At 40.1% G+C, this 15,659-nt stretch overlaps 1 protein-coding gene across 2 annotated transcripts in view; it reads left to right on the top strand.

The window, feature by feature from the left end:
* Positions 1 to 11,671, top strand: part of mbpa (myelin basic protein a) — a 149,818-nt gene extending 138,147 nt beyond the window's left edge. Inside the window, exons 6-8 of one of the 2 annotated variants that reach the window (XM_028817203.2) lie at positions 18 to 50; positions 4,823 to 4,945; positions 10,558 to 11,671. In XM_028817203.2, coding sequence (XP_028673036.1) covers positions 18 to 50; positions 4,823 to 4,945; positions 10,558 to 10,599 — 198 coding nt within the window. In that variant the 3' untranslated portion in view covers positions 10,600 to 11,671. The remainder of the gene's footprint in view (positions 1 to 17; positions 51 to 4,822; positions 4,946 to 10,557) is intronic. The other variant, XM_028817204.2, reaches the window with a different exon arrangement.
* The last annotated feature ends 3,988 nt before the right edge of the window (positions 11,672 to 15,659 follow it).

Raw genomic sequence — 15,659 nt, forward strand, 5'->3', positions numbered from 1 at the left:
GTCTCTTGCATGTCCAGGGGAGAGGATTATCCCTCAGCAGATTAGGCTGGGTAGGTGATAAATTACATTTTTGGTTTTCACAGCTATTTGGTAACTGGGCCACCTCATAGCCACTTTATCTCAAATCTCACCGAAGCAAGTCCGCCATCTCCAATCTTCTGTTTGAATTCTTACATCATTTTGGCAGCCCAGTGTTTTGCTTATGACATCTTTTCTTTTTTTTATTATTATTTCTGCTACCTTTTTTTGAATAAACTGATTTCTCTTCCTGCTTCTTCTACAATCAAATAATCTGCACTTTCTGCTTGAATTACTCGGTGATTTTAACAGGTCCTAGACCAGAAGCAATGGCCTCTGTGTGGCGCACTCACTCCTGGGCAGCTCGTCTCTGGCTGCAGGCTTCTCTCACTCTTGTGTGTCTCTTGCCCTCCGTCGCTTCATTCTCATCACACTTCCAACCTTTCACCAATTGGTGATGCTGATGCCATTTAAAAATGAGGATATTGCCTTTGATATGTTATAATTAACTAATGGACATTGTACTTCACTTTTGCTCTTAGCTTTATTACTTATGGTATTTACAGATGATAGATAGATAGATAGATAGATAGATAGATAGATAGATAGATAGATAGATAGATAGATAGATAGATAGATAGATAGATAGATAGATAGGGAAAGGGTTGGAGTATACAAACAAAGAAACATGGAGAGTTCTGTATAAAATTGATTTATCATAAAATTCCCTTTACATCTATTTATTGAGCTATTACAGTGTGCCTTTCATATATAACTATACTGCCCCCCTTCCTGTTCACCCTGTACACTTAGACTTTAGACACAGTACTGAATCATATCATATGTAGAAATTCTCTAACAACAAAGTTACTGTTGGGCGTATCAGTGTGGCCCACATAATGAATACAGGGCTCTCATGTAGGTTTTTATTGAATGGTGTAGACTGAACCACTGCCAGCTTAAGATCAGTAAGACAAAAGATAATCGCAGACTTCAGGAATGGCAGGCTTGGGTGCTGTTTCAACACAGAGACCATTCGATCTATCTATCTATCTATCTATCTATCTATCTATCTATCTATCTATCTATCTATCTATCTATCTATCTATCTATCTATCTATCTATCTATCTATCTATCTATCTATCTATCTATCTATCTATCTATCTATCTATCTATCTATTTTATACAGCACCTTTCATATCCATCTATCTATCTATCATAAAGCGTCTGATCTATGTACAGTATCTATCACACTTTTCATGTTTGTCTATCTGTCTGCCTAATTCTAATCTGTTTTTCTGAACATGTTATAGACAACTACAGAAATTCGTCATTCTAATTGGTCTAATATACATATACACATACACATACACATTCATATACAGCAAGCATGTGCTGTGTCCTCAGAGCCCCTGTTGATGTATAATGGACCACAGCTGTAAAGAAAGTGAGATCAGGACAGAACAGAACTGTCAAGACATACATCTCAGAGACAATAACACACAACTTATGCCACAAGTTCATTTGTGGCTGGGAGTTTGTCTCCTGAAACAGTGAGATGCTCAACTGAGTTCGTTAAACGTTTGACGTTTTCTGCTCGTTAGTTTAAGAGATATTGCACGATCTGCTTTTTGTTATCCATGCAGCAACATTCGGTTGGAGTTTACAGTAAACGGCATGTTTTAGTTTCACCCTTATTGTGTGTGCTTTGTTCAGGAAAAGCTTCTCGGAGGGCTGATTGAAAAGTAACGAGCCAAGAAGTCAGAAGACTCGCACGTCACAATCGAGGTCTCTCTGCCGTTTGTTCACAGTGTCCTTGCACCAGCACTTCGTTAGCCTTGGTGCCAATGTTGCCATCTGTAACCGTGGTGCTTGGCCACCCCGAACGAGCCACGACTTTCGTTCACGTGTTGCCACCACTGAAATACAGCAGCACGGCTAACCGTTTCATCGCCGTTTTCTTGCCGTAACATTTCAAGACTTTCATTACCGCTCTTCCCAAAACTTAACACAGAATTCAATCCCACACCTGTGCCGTACTCCACAGGAATGTCTTCTGCATTCGTCATGACGAAACTTACGAGTGGGCTTCCAAGAACTCTGAAGAATACGGTGGTCCAACTGCAGGTTCACACACGTCGATCACAAACTCCTGCTCGGCATCCCTATGTATAATTCCATGAAAGAGAAACAGGGACAGGGTCATTGCTTTTCAATCGTGTATATGCATAGAGCCGTCCATTACATACTGTACAGTACAGTATATGACATATAGTGCCTTTCATTTGTCTGTTGCAAGCGAAAACTTAACTCATGTTTACTTGTACTCACGTAATTCAGGCTGCAGCTCTGACCGTGTCCTACAATTTGGATTTCGTTATGAATTGTATTATGAACTACGTGTAAATGTAGCATACGTTTTGCGCTAGCTGTTCACGTGTCTGGTAATGTCGCCTGTTTTTGTGTCATCTGGTTTGAAACGATAAACAAGAGACGACCTGTTATCACCTTAGAAGAAGCCACATGTGTCCTTTTTTTGCCACTAGATAAGGAGTGACCCCATTTTTTTTTTAAGTCACAGGACGACACCAAGTGTACGCGTCACTTCTTCTCTACTGCCAGTAAATTTGAATTTTTTTTTTTGCTTTAGGATAATGAAATGTAGGCCTACTAAAAAATAAATATTAACAGATCCTTTGTTAAAACCTTGCGTATGAATTTCTCCGAGACACATTTTGTTTTGCAAAAAATGTGACAGTTGTTAGAATTTGCATAACACATAAGTTTAAAGTCACACCGTGGGAATTAACGCACCACAAAGATCCTGCTTCCCGTACTGCGCTGTTGCGTAGGACATTTGAGGATTTAAAGATTCGGTTAGAAGCTCAATAATTACATCCATGTCTGCTGGAAAAGAAACTTGTTCACAAAGGCTCAGTGAGAAGATTAGATAAAAGTCAAAGGAGGTGTCATTTAACGCAGATTTCATTTCAAGCGGCTAATCCCCCTGTGCGTTTGTCTTTTACAGGCCAAAAAAAGCGACACCTGCTGTTCTTTCGGATAAATTATCTCTTTAGTTTGCTGCACAACATTGTCAAGAATGGATTCAAAGTAACATGCTTTTTTTCCCCCCAAGTTTCTAGGAATGATTGCTGACAGTTCTGATTTACTTCTTCTTGTCCAAGAAAGAGTTCCTTAACCCTGAAAAAGTATTTTTGTGCAGTGAAATAACCTGCTGTTATATTGCTCCTGGTGTGAGGCCACCATTTTCTTATTCCTGTAAATATTTACGGTGGTGAGCAGTTTGATCATCTCATTTTCTATTTGCAGAACAATTCTATTTCAAGTTTTACTTCCAGTTATTTATTTATTAGTTTTTAATCACTCTTAACTTAGGGACAGCTTCACATAACTCAGTACTGGGGAAGCGAGTTAGGAAATGGGTGGACGTTTCCCTAAAGTCGATGTCACATTAGACAACTTCGAGTCAGAGCGGATGTCAAATTTGACATCTGGAGTTGCTGATCTCGTCGCCTAAACAATGAATTCTACACACCTAGAATCGCAGACTCTGTCAGATTAGATGACTGGGGAATGACAGTTTTTACATCTCCTCAGAAGGTCCAGAGAAGAGCAACTAGGCTGATTCCAGGGCTACAGGGGATGAGTTGTGAGGAAAGATTAAAAGAGCTGAGCCTTTACAGTTTATAAGAGGAGACCTGACTGAAGCGTTTAACATTATGAAGGGAATTAGTCCACTGGATCAAGACGGTGACTTTAAAGTGAGTTCAACAAGAACACGGGGACACAGTTGGAAACTTGTTAAGGGTAAATTTCGTACAAACATTAGGAAGTTTTTGTTTTCACAGAGAACCACAGACATGTGGAATACATGACGAAGAAGTGTGTTAGATAGTAGGACTTTAAGGACCTTCATAACTCGACTTGATGTTGTTTTAGAAGAATTAAGCGGATGGGACTGGCGAGCTTTGTTGGGCTGGAAGGCCTGTTCTCGTCTCGATTGTTCTAATTCTTTAAAAGTATCTGAGACAACTTATACTGAACCAAAACAGCTTGATGAACTCCTCGCTGTCATATTTAGAGGTTTTGAATTCTTCAGATTTAATTTATGCACTCCTTGGTTTTTTTTTGCATATTTAAGTGTTATCAATTTTTGCTGTTAATTTCAATTGTCTTTGCACAGCACTTTTGTCCAAGATTTTGGATTCAGTGCTACAAGTGTTAAAAGTCTTATTAGGGGAGTTAGGACTCTGTGTGGCTTTGGGTTTCGATTAACGAATTGGGTTTAGTTGACTGGTTATTCTGATTTTTCTAGATTTGACCCCTACAAGTTTTTGAGGACTTACCTTTTTCACTCCGGTCGTTCTCCTTTTTCTAATGTTTTTTCCACTCTGGCCGGACACTTTCATTCTTCAAATGCCATTTTAAAAGCCATTCCTTTTAATTTCTTCTTTCAGAGAGTCGACCTGCTTAGACAATAATGCACAAATAACCAGTAAGACATTTTCTTCACAGCAGGTATGCCACTATAACATGCTCAACCTGGACAAAAAAGTAACCTTTGGATTACAAGTAAAAAAAATTAAATCCTGGCATTTGGGCGGTAAGAGCATTTGAACGTAATCTACTACTGTATATGAACTCTGTTTCCGAATGCAGAGCTGCTTTTTATTTTTTATTGTTTTAAACATTGCGCACTACTCACCCTGTGTGTTCAAATATGGTGTCCTCTTCGGAAGATCAAGCCGGCCAAGCCTCTAATCACTGCACCTTCACTTCCAGGGAACCGATGGACAGAAACAGCACGTACACGCCAGGTCACACGAGGCCATGAGATCTGCTCACAAAGGCCACAAGGACGGAAGAGGAGACGGCCAAGGCACCCTTTCCAAAATTTTTAAACTGGTAAAGTAAAAGAATTTTACATTAAGAAAATGTCTTTATGCTTAGTTATTTGCAGAAAACAAACATGGGAATCAACTTGAAGGATTTTAAAAGCGCCATTGTTTTTAAGTGCAATTGTTGTTGGACCTTCTGAAGCGTAAAGGAAATGGCTGTGTCGGTGTCCGCTCCCCTGGCTTTTTGACACAGGACCTCGGTTGTATGTTTCATCTAATGAACAGAGCCATTTTTACACCAGTGTCCTCTTCACTGCACTGGGACATTGGGTCCCACACACAGATCACAAGGTAATCACCTACCGCCCCCCCCCCCCCCGCCCTCTCCAACAACAACCCAAGCTTTTCCTAGATGGTCTCCCATCTAAGTACTGGCTGGGCTTGAACATGGTGCCATGTTTATTGCACTTTTCAAAGTAGACAACACTTCCAGCCCCTGTGCTCTTACTCCCCTACCTCAAAAGGCTCTGTCATTAATATATCTTAGAATATTCACATCAGAATACATCTTACAAAGCACTTGGGGAAGACACTCATTATAATGAACATTTAAAATTGATTCTAGTACTAGGTAGAAAATGACAAGGTGGCAGTGTGGCCAGCCATTCAAAAGGTGGGCTTCCCAGGGCACATCTTAATGATGATCTGGTCTAATTAATTCATTTTAATGGAACTCAAAAGATAATGACAATTTACGCAGAAGAGCTTTTTTAGTTGGTGCCATACACCATATTTAGTAAAAATATAACCAAGATGAGACACAGTTTAATTACAGTACAGAAGCGAGAGACACAGCCATCTTATTACCTGCAAAGCAATTATTGGTGGGCTTTGTGAATGTTTAACAAGACCTCAGAAATTATTTACTTTACAATAAACAATTTCCACTGTGAGTGAAGCACATTAAAACGCATGTTTAGCTTGTACATATTGCAAAATATATCTAAAGAATTTCTAAATAGATAAGAAGGCCCCTGGGTGGCAAAAAAAAGGGTTTTCTTGAATTATCATCATAGAAATCACACTCAACAATCTTCTTCTTCTTCCTAGCTTTTATCCCACACACGTTGAGCGGGACTTTTGCCACTTGTTTTTCGATTGAGGGCATCTTCGGGAGCTACATTCGACTTGTCGCATATCTTCCTTGATTTGGTTGAGCCAGCGCTTTTTCGTCGACCACGCAGGCTCAAACTGAAAGCCGTCTTGACCTCTGAATTGTCATCTCTGCGGATGACATGGCTGTACCATTGGAGGTGTGCACTGCACAACTTCTCGTCAATCAGCGACATGGTCATGATCTTCCAAATGTCTTCATTCATGATATTGTCCAATCTGGTTAGGCCTAGAACTTACCACAGCATTCTCATCTCCATGACTTGTTGCACTTGCTCATGCTTGGTGGAGGCTGGCCAACATTCTGCTCCATACACGGCCACTGGGCGGACGACTGCTTTGTAGATATAAGTAGTTTGGAATCTTTCGATCGCAGGAGACCTTGGTAACCTGTCACCACTTCAGCCAGGCCACGTTGGTTCAGGCTTGAGCGTCTGACAGCTTATTGCTGTCGTTGCAGATGAGTGATCCAAGGTTTTTGAATTCGGTGACGTTCTTGAGTTGCTGGCCATCGATCCGGATAGTACCATCAGTCTGCATGTCACATTCCACGTATTCTGTCTTCTTGATGTTAAATTAGAGGCCACTTCCCTCTAGTTTCATTTTCCACCTCAGTGCAAGGTTTTCCTGTAGGGTGTTACCCATGAATGCAAAGTCATCAGCAAACGGGATTGTCCATGGGTGCGGCGTCTGGAGATTGACTGTGGCCATGTCCATACATAAATTGAAGATCGTGGGTCTTCACGATCCTTAGTGAACACCCACATTGATGGGGAAAGGCAGTGACACGACACTGGTGGCCTTGTCATAGAGAATTCTTGACGTAAGCTTCTGGCCAGTCATGAGACCGGAGCCATATAAGATTGTGAGTGTGAGTGAATGAAACGAGAAGCTAATTTATATGAGGAACATTGTAAGGGCTGGATTAACCATTAAGCAAAATAAGCAGGTGCATAGGGCATTAAGGGAAAGGGGACCACAGGCTGTAAACAGGTTTTCTATGCTCTAACTGCGAAAATATTCGATTTATAAATAAAGAATCCTACTTCGCGGAAATTCATTTATCACGGTAGAGTCTGGAACGGATTAACCGTGATAAACGAGGGTTTACTGTATATTATTAATCTTGGGACTACAACAAAATTAGAATCTGGTAACAAACAGAACAACTTATGTTACAAGGCAAGCTGGATGCCTTACCTCTACTAAGTATTGAAGCAGATGTGTTACATACGAGGGGGAACCCAAAAATAACCGGAATTTTGTTGTTTTTAGGTTGGTACTTGTAGTACGTGGTTGGGCCGCTAGGGCGATCTAGTTATACTCTTCACAAGTCAGTCTGCCAAGTGCCATCAGTCTGGAAGGTTGTGCTTGTGTTTAGTGAATTATTTTGTAAAAGTAGGTTGCGCAACAGTGTGAGAAGGAAACGCCCTGATTTGTGGGAGTCGGGCGATTGGTTCTTTCATCATGACAACGCTCCATCTCACACTGCTCTCAGCATTCGCCAATTTTCGGCAAGAAACGGTATGACAACCCTGAACCACCCACCCTACTCACCGGATTTAGCTCTGTGCGATTTCTTTTTGTTCCCTCGGATGAAAAAAGACTTGAAAGGAAGGCATTTTGCTGACGTCGAAGAGGTAAAACAAGAAACGACCAGAGCATTAATGGGCATTACTTCAGATGAATTTAAAAAATGTTTTGAACAATGGAACAAACGGTTAGATAAGTGTATTTCCGCCAATGGAGAGTACTTTGAAGGAGACTAATTGTAGTTTGTACAGAAAATTAAACACGTTTTAAAAATATTTCCGGTTATTTTTGGGTCCCCCCTCGTAAGATTAGTTTTAAGAAATTTGACAGTTATCAATGTGAATGGGATAAACAAGCTTATTGGGCTGAACGATCTGTTCTTGTCACAATTGTTGTAAGGTTATAAATTGCGGACACCCCTAAATCACTTTGCTGGACTCTATCAACGCCTCTGCTCCACCATCGGTGGCCTCACTATCTACGTTACTGGATTTTTTCAAATGTCTGATTACATTTTGTTATAATTCACTAGGCTATCATTTGCAGTTAATTGTTTGTCTGAACACAAAATTGCATGATTTGTTTTATTATTTAAATGGAAATGTACTTTATAATTCTACATATGCTGTTACCGGTAAAGTAATTTGCACTGTTTACAAGGGTCCAATTCTTTCAGTCGTTTCCCTTAGTTCATACGTTCTTAAAATCAGCATACTCACTCTTCTCAAGACTTTCTCTTCTGCTGCCATGCTTTTTTTTGTAAACACTAATAAAAACTAGTGCTGGGCAGCGTTTCAAATTTTTAATCGCAATTAATCACATGATTGCGATTAATTGCAATCACAACAATCACATTGTTATGTGCAAAATTCAATAATGAACTCAAAAGTAGTGTATTGCGTGTATTTGGTTTGCAAACACTTTAAACAATAAAATGCTTTTTAACAGCAGTATTCCCTTTACATAGTAGCAGTTAAAATATTTCTTGTAAATCTCAACTTAAACATTAATGTAATCAAATCAAATATAAAACCAAAGCTACTTGCACTGCCAGGGCATTAATGTTTTATCTAGTTTGTTATAGAAAAACAAGTTCCCCTCAGAGTCCAGAGCCACAATCATAACATTATAACAGGCACCTTCCGAGCAACAGCAACTTAACATTTCTAAATCGGTTTTCTTTTTTATCTGAACAGATACCAGCAGAAACATTTTCTTTTATCAGGGCACAGCATAAACAGTCGATGTTCAGTAGTAACTCTTTGAGGGCTAATATTTTTTCCAAAAAACTCAGTTTTCTGAAAAGCGCACAAAGCAATGGTTTCACAAATAAATCAACACAAACCATCTGTTGCTGCCTGTTGTGCCAGCTGTCGGCGCCTGTTTGCTCGACGGCCAGCATGAATGCATGGTGGGCTGGCTGCCTGGCTGTCTTTGTGAGACGGGTGCGCGGGGGTGGCAGTTGCAGTGAGACGCAATATGGTTTGCACCTCCTCTCATTGTGAATGTCTGCCCTCCCAGGCGAACGTTGCCAAAGATGCATCAGCTACACGAACGTGTTCAGCACCACGATCAGCTGGGGATGCCGCTTCTCACTTTCGTTTTCGATGTTCATCTCCAGATCACTGGCATCAAAATCAGAGTCTGATTCAGCGATAATACGAAAAAAGTCATCCACGGATTATTTTGTTTTGTGCATTCACTTTGGGGTGTCTCCACATGCCATTTTAGAAGCTGTTTGCTCTTTGCTACTTATGCATGTGCAGGGAATCGAGGTCAAATCAACAAAGCTAATTTTCCTTCTAGCAAAAGAATATCGAAAAGCTGTAACAATAATCTCTATCGAGTGCTAGCAAGACTGAGGCTTTCAAAACATTAATAATAACAACAAAAATTGCGTTAATGTGCAATAAAATAATTGTCAGCGTAAATTAATTATATGTTAACGCAATAATCACGCGTTAACCTGCCCAGCCCTAATAAAAGCATAAGCAAAGATAAAGCAATTTATGAATAACTTTGTTTTCCGATGCTTTTGCCCTTTACCTTGACTGCAAGAAAGGTCACAATTTTTCTTCTATTGTTCATATTTTTTCAACCAACATACAGGGTAGGATTCAAAAGTAATGAGCCTTTGTTCAAAAAGACAAATTTATTGAGCAAATCGGTACAACTAATTAATGGTCTTCAAAATTTGCACCTCCTGCATCAATGCACTTTTGTAGGCGGCTTTTCCATGACACAAAGGCATCCACGTAGGCCTGTTCTGGGATGGCTGCAAGGGCTGCCTTGACATTTGCTTGGATGTCCTCGATCGAGTCGAAGCGTTTTCCTTTCAGCGCTGATTTTAAGCGCGGAAACAAGAAGAAGTCAGAAGGCGACACGTCCGGACTGTAGGGAGGCTGGGGGACCACCGGAACATTCACCTGGGCCAGGTAGGCGCTCACGATGAAGGCGGTGTGGCTGGGCGCGTTATCGTGGTGAAGCTTCCAGCTGTCCTTGATGTCCCTTCGCTTGCGCGCGACGCTTCTTTTCAGCCTTTTCAGGACTTCCAAGTAGTAAACAGCATTCACGGTCTGTCTTTGCGGGACAAACTCGTAGTGGATGATCCCCTTCACTCCGAAGAAGGCAATGAGCATGGTCTTCGTCTTCAACGCGTACCGTTGCTCTAACGAACTTTCCATTCCGCCGTGTAACGCACTACCGCACAGGGGTTCCCGTCAAGGCCGATCCTACCGCTCCGAGCTCCGTTGCGTTGTGAAGCCAACACCCACCGTCGCTGGCAAGTGGGGCGCGCGGCGAGGTACGTTCACGTCAGAACAAAATGAGGCTCATTACTTTTGAATCCTACCCTCTATACATTCTAAATCTTTTGTAGACTTACTGAAATGTAAACTGTTTTTTTTTTCATTTAAATGAACCTCAGCCAAGCTTAAATTCACCTTTGCTTTCTTTTCTTTTGCTCTGTTTCAGGGTGGTAAGGATAGTCGATCTGGTTCTCCTTCCAAGCGCTGAAGGTGCTGAAGAAAAGAAGCATGGAAAAGAATGAAATCTCTGCTTTAGAAGTTAACCCCTGTCCCGTCCTAAACCTATTAATAAATACATTTGCCAAGTTGTCGAAATAGCAATACAATCCGTCAATTACTGTTTCCCCGAGATAAACATCAGCCACGTCCCATGAGAATGTTCAACTGACAGCAGCTCATTAACAGAAGTCATTTTTCTCCATATTGATTTGTTGATGTTCCTCAGGTGCTCATCTCTTTCCACCATTCAGAAGTGCCTAGCAGGACGATTTATTTGTGTCAGTGTTGAAAATCGTACTTTATTTTTAAATATGGGGTTCACCGGCATGGCTATAATGCCTTTTTTTGTTTTCCTGAACAAAGCAATTCCCTTTGCTTTTTGATGAGATCATTTGTGTGTGGTTCATGTAAGCAAGGCTTTCCAAAGTGAATTCGAGGCCACATCTCCATTTTACTAATTGTTTGCCACTTTTCTTTAGGGGCTTGTAGATGTCGGCTATAAAAGTATCCCTTTGTAGAAAGAATGCATGTGAAAATGAGTGTGCCATTTTAACGATGGTAACAGCATCACATCCTACTAAAGGAATAGAGTAGATCTTATCATAGTTTATTTCTTTATTTCTAAAGAGTTTATTAACAACATATTAACCACCTAATTTATACAGGGTGCTTCCCTGCCCATTAAAAAAGGCGAATGCTCTTCTGAATTGCACTGTATATCCCCCAGAAATGAAATCTTTGTATGCCCGTAGACTTTTCTATGTTATCATTTGTAAGCCATAAAAAAAAGTTTCCTTTGTATTTTGTTCTTTCGACGAAATTGTGTTTTGTGTGTCTGCACAGTGTACTAACGCAAATGGTGAATCCAGACACAACTGGATCTGGTAGCAGATCGACAACATCATCCCATCCCCAAGCCCTCATCCTCTCCGCGTGTAAAAGGAAGCTTCACAATAATCTTGTAACAGGCTTGGCACATGTAGTTACTTTGTCAATGAATGTAAATTAAAGCTTTACAACTGTAAATGTTCAACAAATAAATTTGCCTTTTAACAAGAAAACGCTCAGCAGGGTCTTTACTTGAAAGGGGTGAGTGGGGCTGACGAAATGAATTTCAGGAATATCCGTGGAGGGTCAATTCACCAAAGATTTAGTGACTTGAGACAACGGAGTGGACCATGAAAGATTCATAAAGATGCCATCCACAAATCTGCTATTTCCTCGGGTAACAAAACCAACAGGAGCATTGTAAATATGGATTCAAAAGTATGAACTTTCTGCACACTTTATTGTGTTGTAGATTTATTTTTAAATAGATAAATTTGCAACTTATTTGCCCATCAATCTGCACTCAGTTTCCCATAATGCCAAAGTGAAAGTATGTTTTTTTTTTATTAGGTTTGCTAATTTATTAAAAATTATAGCAATATGAGTTTTAGTCTGCGGCAGCAGTGCTGCCTCGCAGTTAGGAGACCTGGGTTTGCTTCCCGGGTCTTCCCTGTGTGGAGTTTGCATGTTCTCCCCGTGTCTCTGTGGGTTTCCTCCTGGTGCTCCGGTTTCCTCCCACAGTCCAAAGACATGCAGGTTAGGTGCATTGGTAATTCTAAATTGTCCCGTGTGTGTGTGTGTGTGTGCACCCTGTGGTGGGCTGGCACCCTGCCCGGGGTTTGTTTCCTGCCTTGCGCCCTGTGTTGGCTGGGATTGGCTCCAGCAGACCCCCATGACCCTGTAGTTGGATAATGGATGGATGGATTTTTAGTCTCATTGATCTCCCAAATGCAACAGACAATTCATGAATATAAATTGACTCAGTGTGAATTATTCTTGAATGTGTGCATGAGTGTTTCCTGTGACAGACAGGGTTAGTTCCTGTGTTGTTCTCAGCTTTGTTTCTCGTGACCCTGAACGTGATTAGTGGATTTTAAATTGGACAGATATACCAGGATTGCAGTAAATTTGAAGGAGTCTCACTATCAGAGGTACATTTCACATAGAAGGAATATGAACATGTATTGTATTTTGGGTTGGGCTGATGCCATCTGTCGTCTCCTTCCTTGACCGCCCCACACACTCTAAATCTGCCTTTTTCACTGTCTAGACTAAGTAGAAGACGTGGTCTCAGGTGATTGAATCTTAATCCCTTCCAGTTTCAGGCCTTGTGTCTGCTTATACAGTAGGTGTGACATTTTCTCCAGAAGGTGACAGAGTTCAGCCTGTAGTTACAAGCTCTGTTTGGGTGGCTTTTGTCTGCAGGCCTATTTGCAGCCATGTCAACTGGTCTCTGAGTAACACTTTAGTTTAGGTACTGCAGAAAGGCAGCTATTACTCATTTACTTGTATGTAACAAAACCTTAGCCAAGGCTTCTTTTGGTATTAATGACACATACAAAGCATCAGTAAAGTGGTTATTCATCTGTGCAATACAGCCTACATTTTAGGAACTTTGGAAAAGTCAGAAGCGACTTAGACTGAACATTGTGAGAAACATTTTTCATGATATTGTATACTTCGAGTCCTTCATATTCATTATCAGTTTTACAGTGTAGATAGATAGATAGATAGATAGATAGATAGATAGATAGATAGATAGATAGATAGATAGATATAGAAATTTTAGCATAGTAGGCAGGATAGATAGATAGATAGATAGATACTTTATTAATCCCAAGGGGAAATTCAACGTATTTATTGATGTCAGTGTGTATCAAAGGCTCTTAAAATGCCACACTGCAGAGCGCTGAATAAAGGCTTTACTGTTGCCTTATAAGCATAATTCAGACCAAAAGAAGCCTTTGCTAAGGTCTAGTTACATAAGGGCAAATAAGTAATAGATGCATTTCTGAAGCACCTAAAGTACTAGGGTGTTGTACTGTGTTAGCCATTATGGATGTGGTGAGAAGTTAAGCAAAATGACACATTTTATTGGCTAACTAGAAAAATTACAATACGCAAGCTTTCGAGGCAACTCAAGCCCCTTTTTCAGTCAAGATTCAGGCAAGTTTCCATGAAAGCTTGCATATTGTAACCTTTCTAGTTAGCCAATAAAAGGTGTCATTTTACTGAAGCATCTGAACAGAGTTACCCCCTTTTATTATCAGATTAAGTGTAGAAAGAAAGCTGACCTAATGCTTGTAGGGCTTCAGAATAAGTTTTTCTTTGCAATACAGGTGGGGAGGTGGCACTGGCTTTCTACATTCCTTGTTATCCTGCCTCATCAGAAAAAAGATAACTAATTTATTGACATGATCTGGGAGATGCATGCAAAACGGCAAAACAAAACACATAAAATACAAATGAAGCGACCATAACCCAGACAACTGGCAAGAATCAAAGCCAAAAAATATGGAGGAAGTCAAAACCAGGCAAGAAGCAGTTTTTTTTGTGTGTTTAAAGGATTTATTTGCATATCAGATAAAGCTTGGTGCATTCACTGCCCTTTTATCCCATTGTGCCAATGAACACGAGGTCATGACCCTAACGATGGTTACACAAAATGCTGTCTTAATAAAGAAAAAGTGATAAGACCCTAAAATTCAGCCCTGACCATGACACCTGTGTGCTACTGAAGTCCTAGCAAAATCGGGCAATGTCTTACAACAACATGGCATAACATCTACCAAAACCTCCAAGAGATAACGCTAACTAAATTTTCCAATAGTGCCCTACTGTTGCTTGTTATTAAGTGTTGTATATACATTGTACGTTGTATATTTCATTCCTCGGATGATCCTTGACAAAGAACTTTCAACCTCAGCCTCATAATGGTACAGTAAATCTAAACACACTTCTTTCCTCACAGCGTTGTAATCAACAGACAGGCTTTAGGGAAACAAAAAGTGTGCACACACTTTTGCATATCCTAAGGTAAACAAGGCATTTCAAGATTCTGCAGAATAAATTGCAGATATTTCATTTCATTTAAGAATAGAAAGCTTTTTTGGACAAATTCTGTAACAATGAGAATTTCAATTCTGTAGTGGACACCTTGTATCAGAAGTACGAAATGTAGAATTTATGCAGAAATTGAGATAAAGCCAGTGCTCATATTACTGCAGACACAGCTAAGTAGGGAAAAATGTGAAATATTCAAACAGGCCGAGTATGACATGAACAATATATTTTAGCAAAAAATAAAATGGTAAAGTTAAGATTATTAATTCGCCTTTTGTTACTTTTCACTATAAAGTAACAACTTACATTTAGTTACAAATTAACATTTTCTTCAATTGAATACTGACAATTAGTGCAGTTTTTTTGTAGTCACTCGCACAACAGATCCTGAATTGGATTAAGTGGGTTTGAGGATGTTTCTTATACCCATCATATTTACCAAAGATTGAATAAACTTTGCCGCTGGTGTCCCCAGCAGTCCATTGTAAATCACGGTGCTATACTGTGACAACACACTCCCTTGGAAGCTTTGACATTTTATTGTTATCTATATATATAAAATCCCTATGTGTGTCCAGGTGTCCGTGTGTGGGTGTCTTCTGATGAAGTGCGCATGCGCAGGGCACGGTGCGACTCGCGATATTACTGTCAGAGAAAGTTAGAGGCGTTTTATGGAAATACAAACCAGTATTACTGCGAGAGGAAATTAAAGGTACACAATACAGTGACGCATATTACAGCCACATACAAGCCAGTATTAGTGTCAGAGGAGATTAAAGGCATATTACCGACGCGCACGCCTGTATTACTGCCAGAGAAAATTAAAGGTATATTACGGACGTACAAGCCAGCGGACATACAAGACGGTATCCTTCAATAAGGGCGTGCACAAAAAGAAGAGCCTCAAAAGGGCGACCTCAATTGGGCGCAGCGAATAAAGGCGCGCATAAATAAAGATCTGCACCTTTGTTGCTCTTCACATATTCCAGAGCCATTTGAACTAAATTATCTACGAACGCACATTATTCGTGATTTGTGAAAACAAATCATTGGTAAGGTGGTCTAAATTATTACAAATATAAAACATAAAGTATTTAATGACACACCTACATTTTCACTGATGTAGCCAATTGGTTTCGTAAGACACAGATTTAGTTC

Source organism: Erpetoichthys calabaricus, chromosome 13, assembly GCF_900747795.2.
Source record: "Erpetoichthys calabaricus chromosome 13, fErpCal1.3, whole genome shotgun sequence".
NCBI classification, from domain to species: Eukaryota; Metazoa; Chordata; class Cladistia; order Polypteriformes; family Polypteridae; genus Erpetoichthys; species Erpetoichthys calabaricus.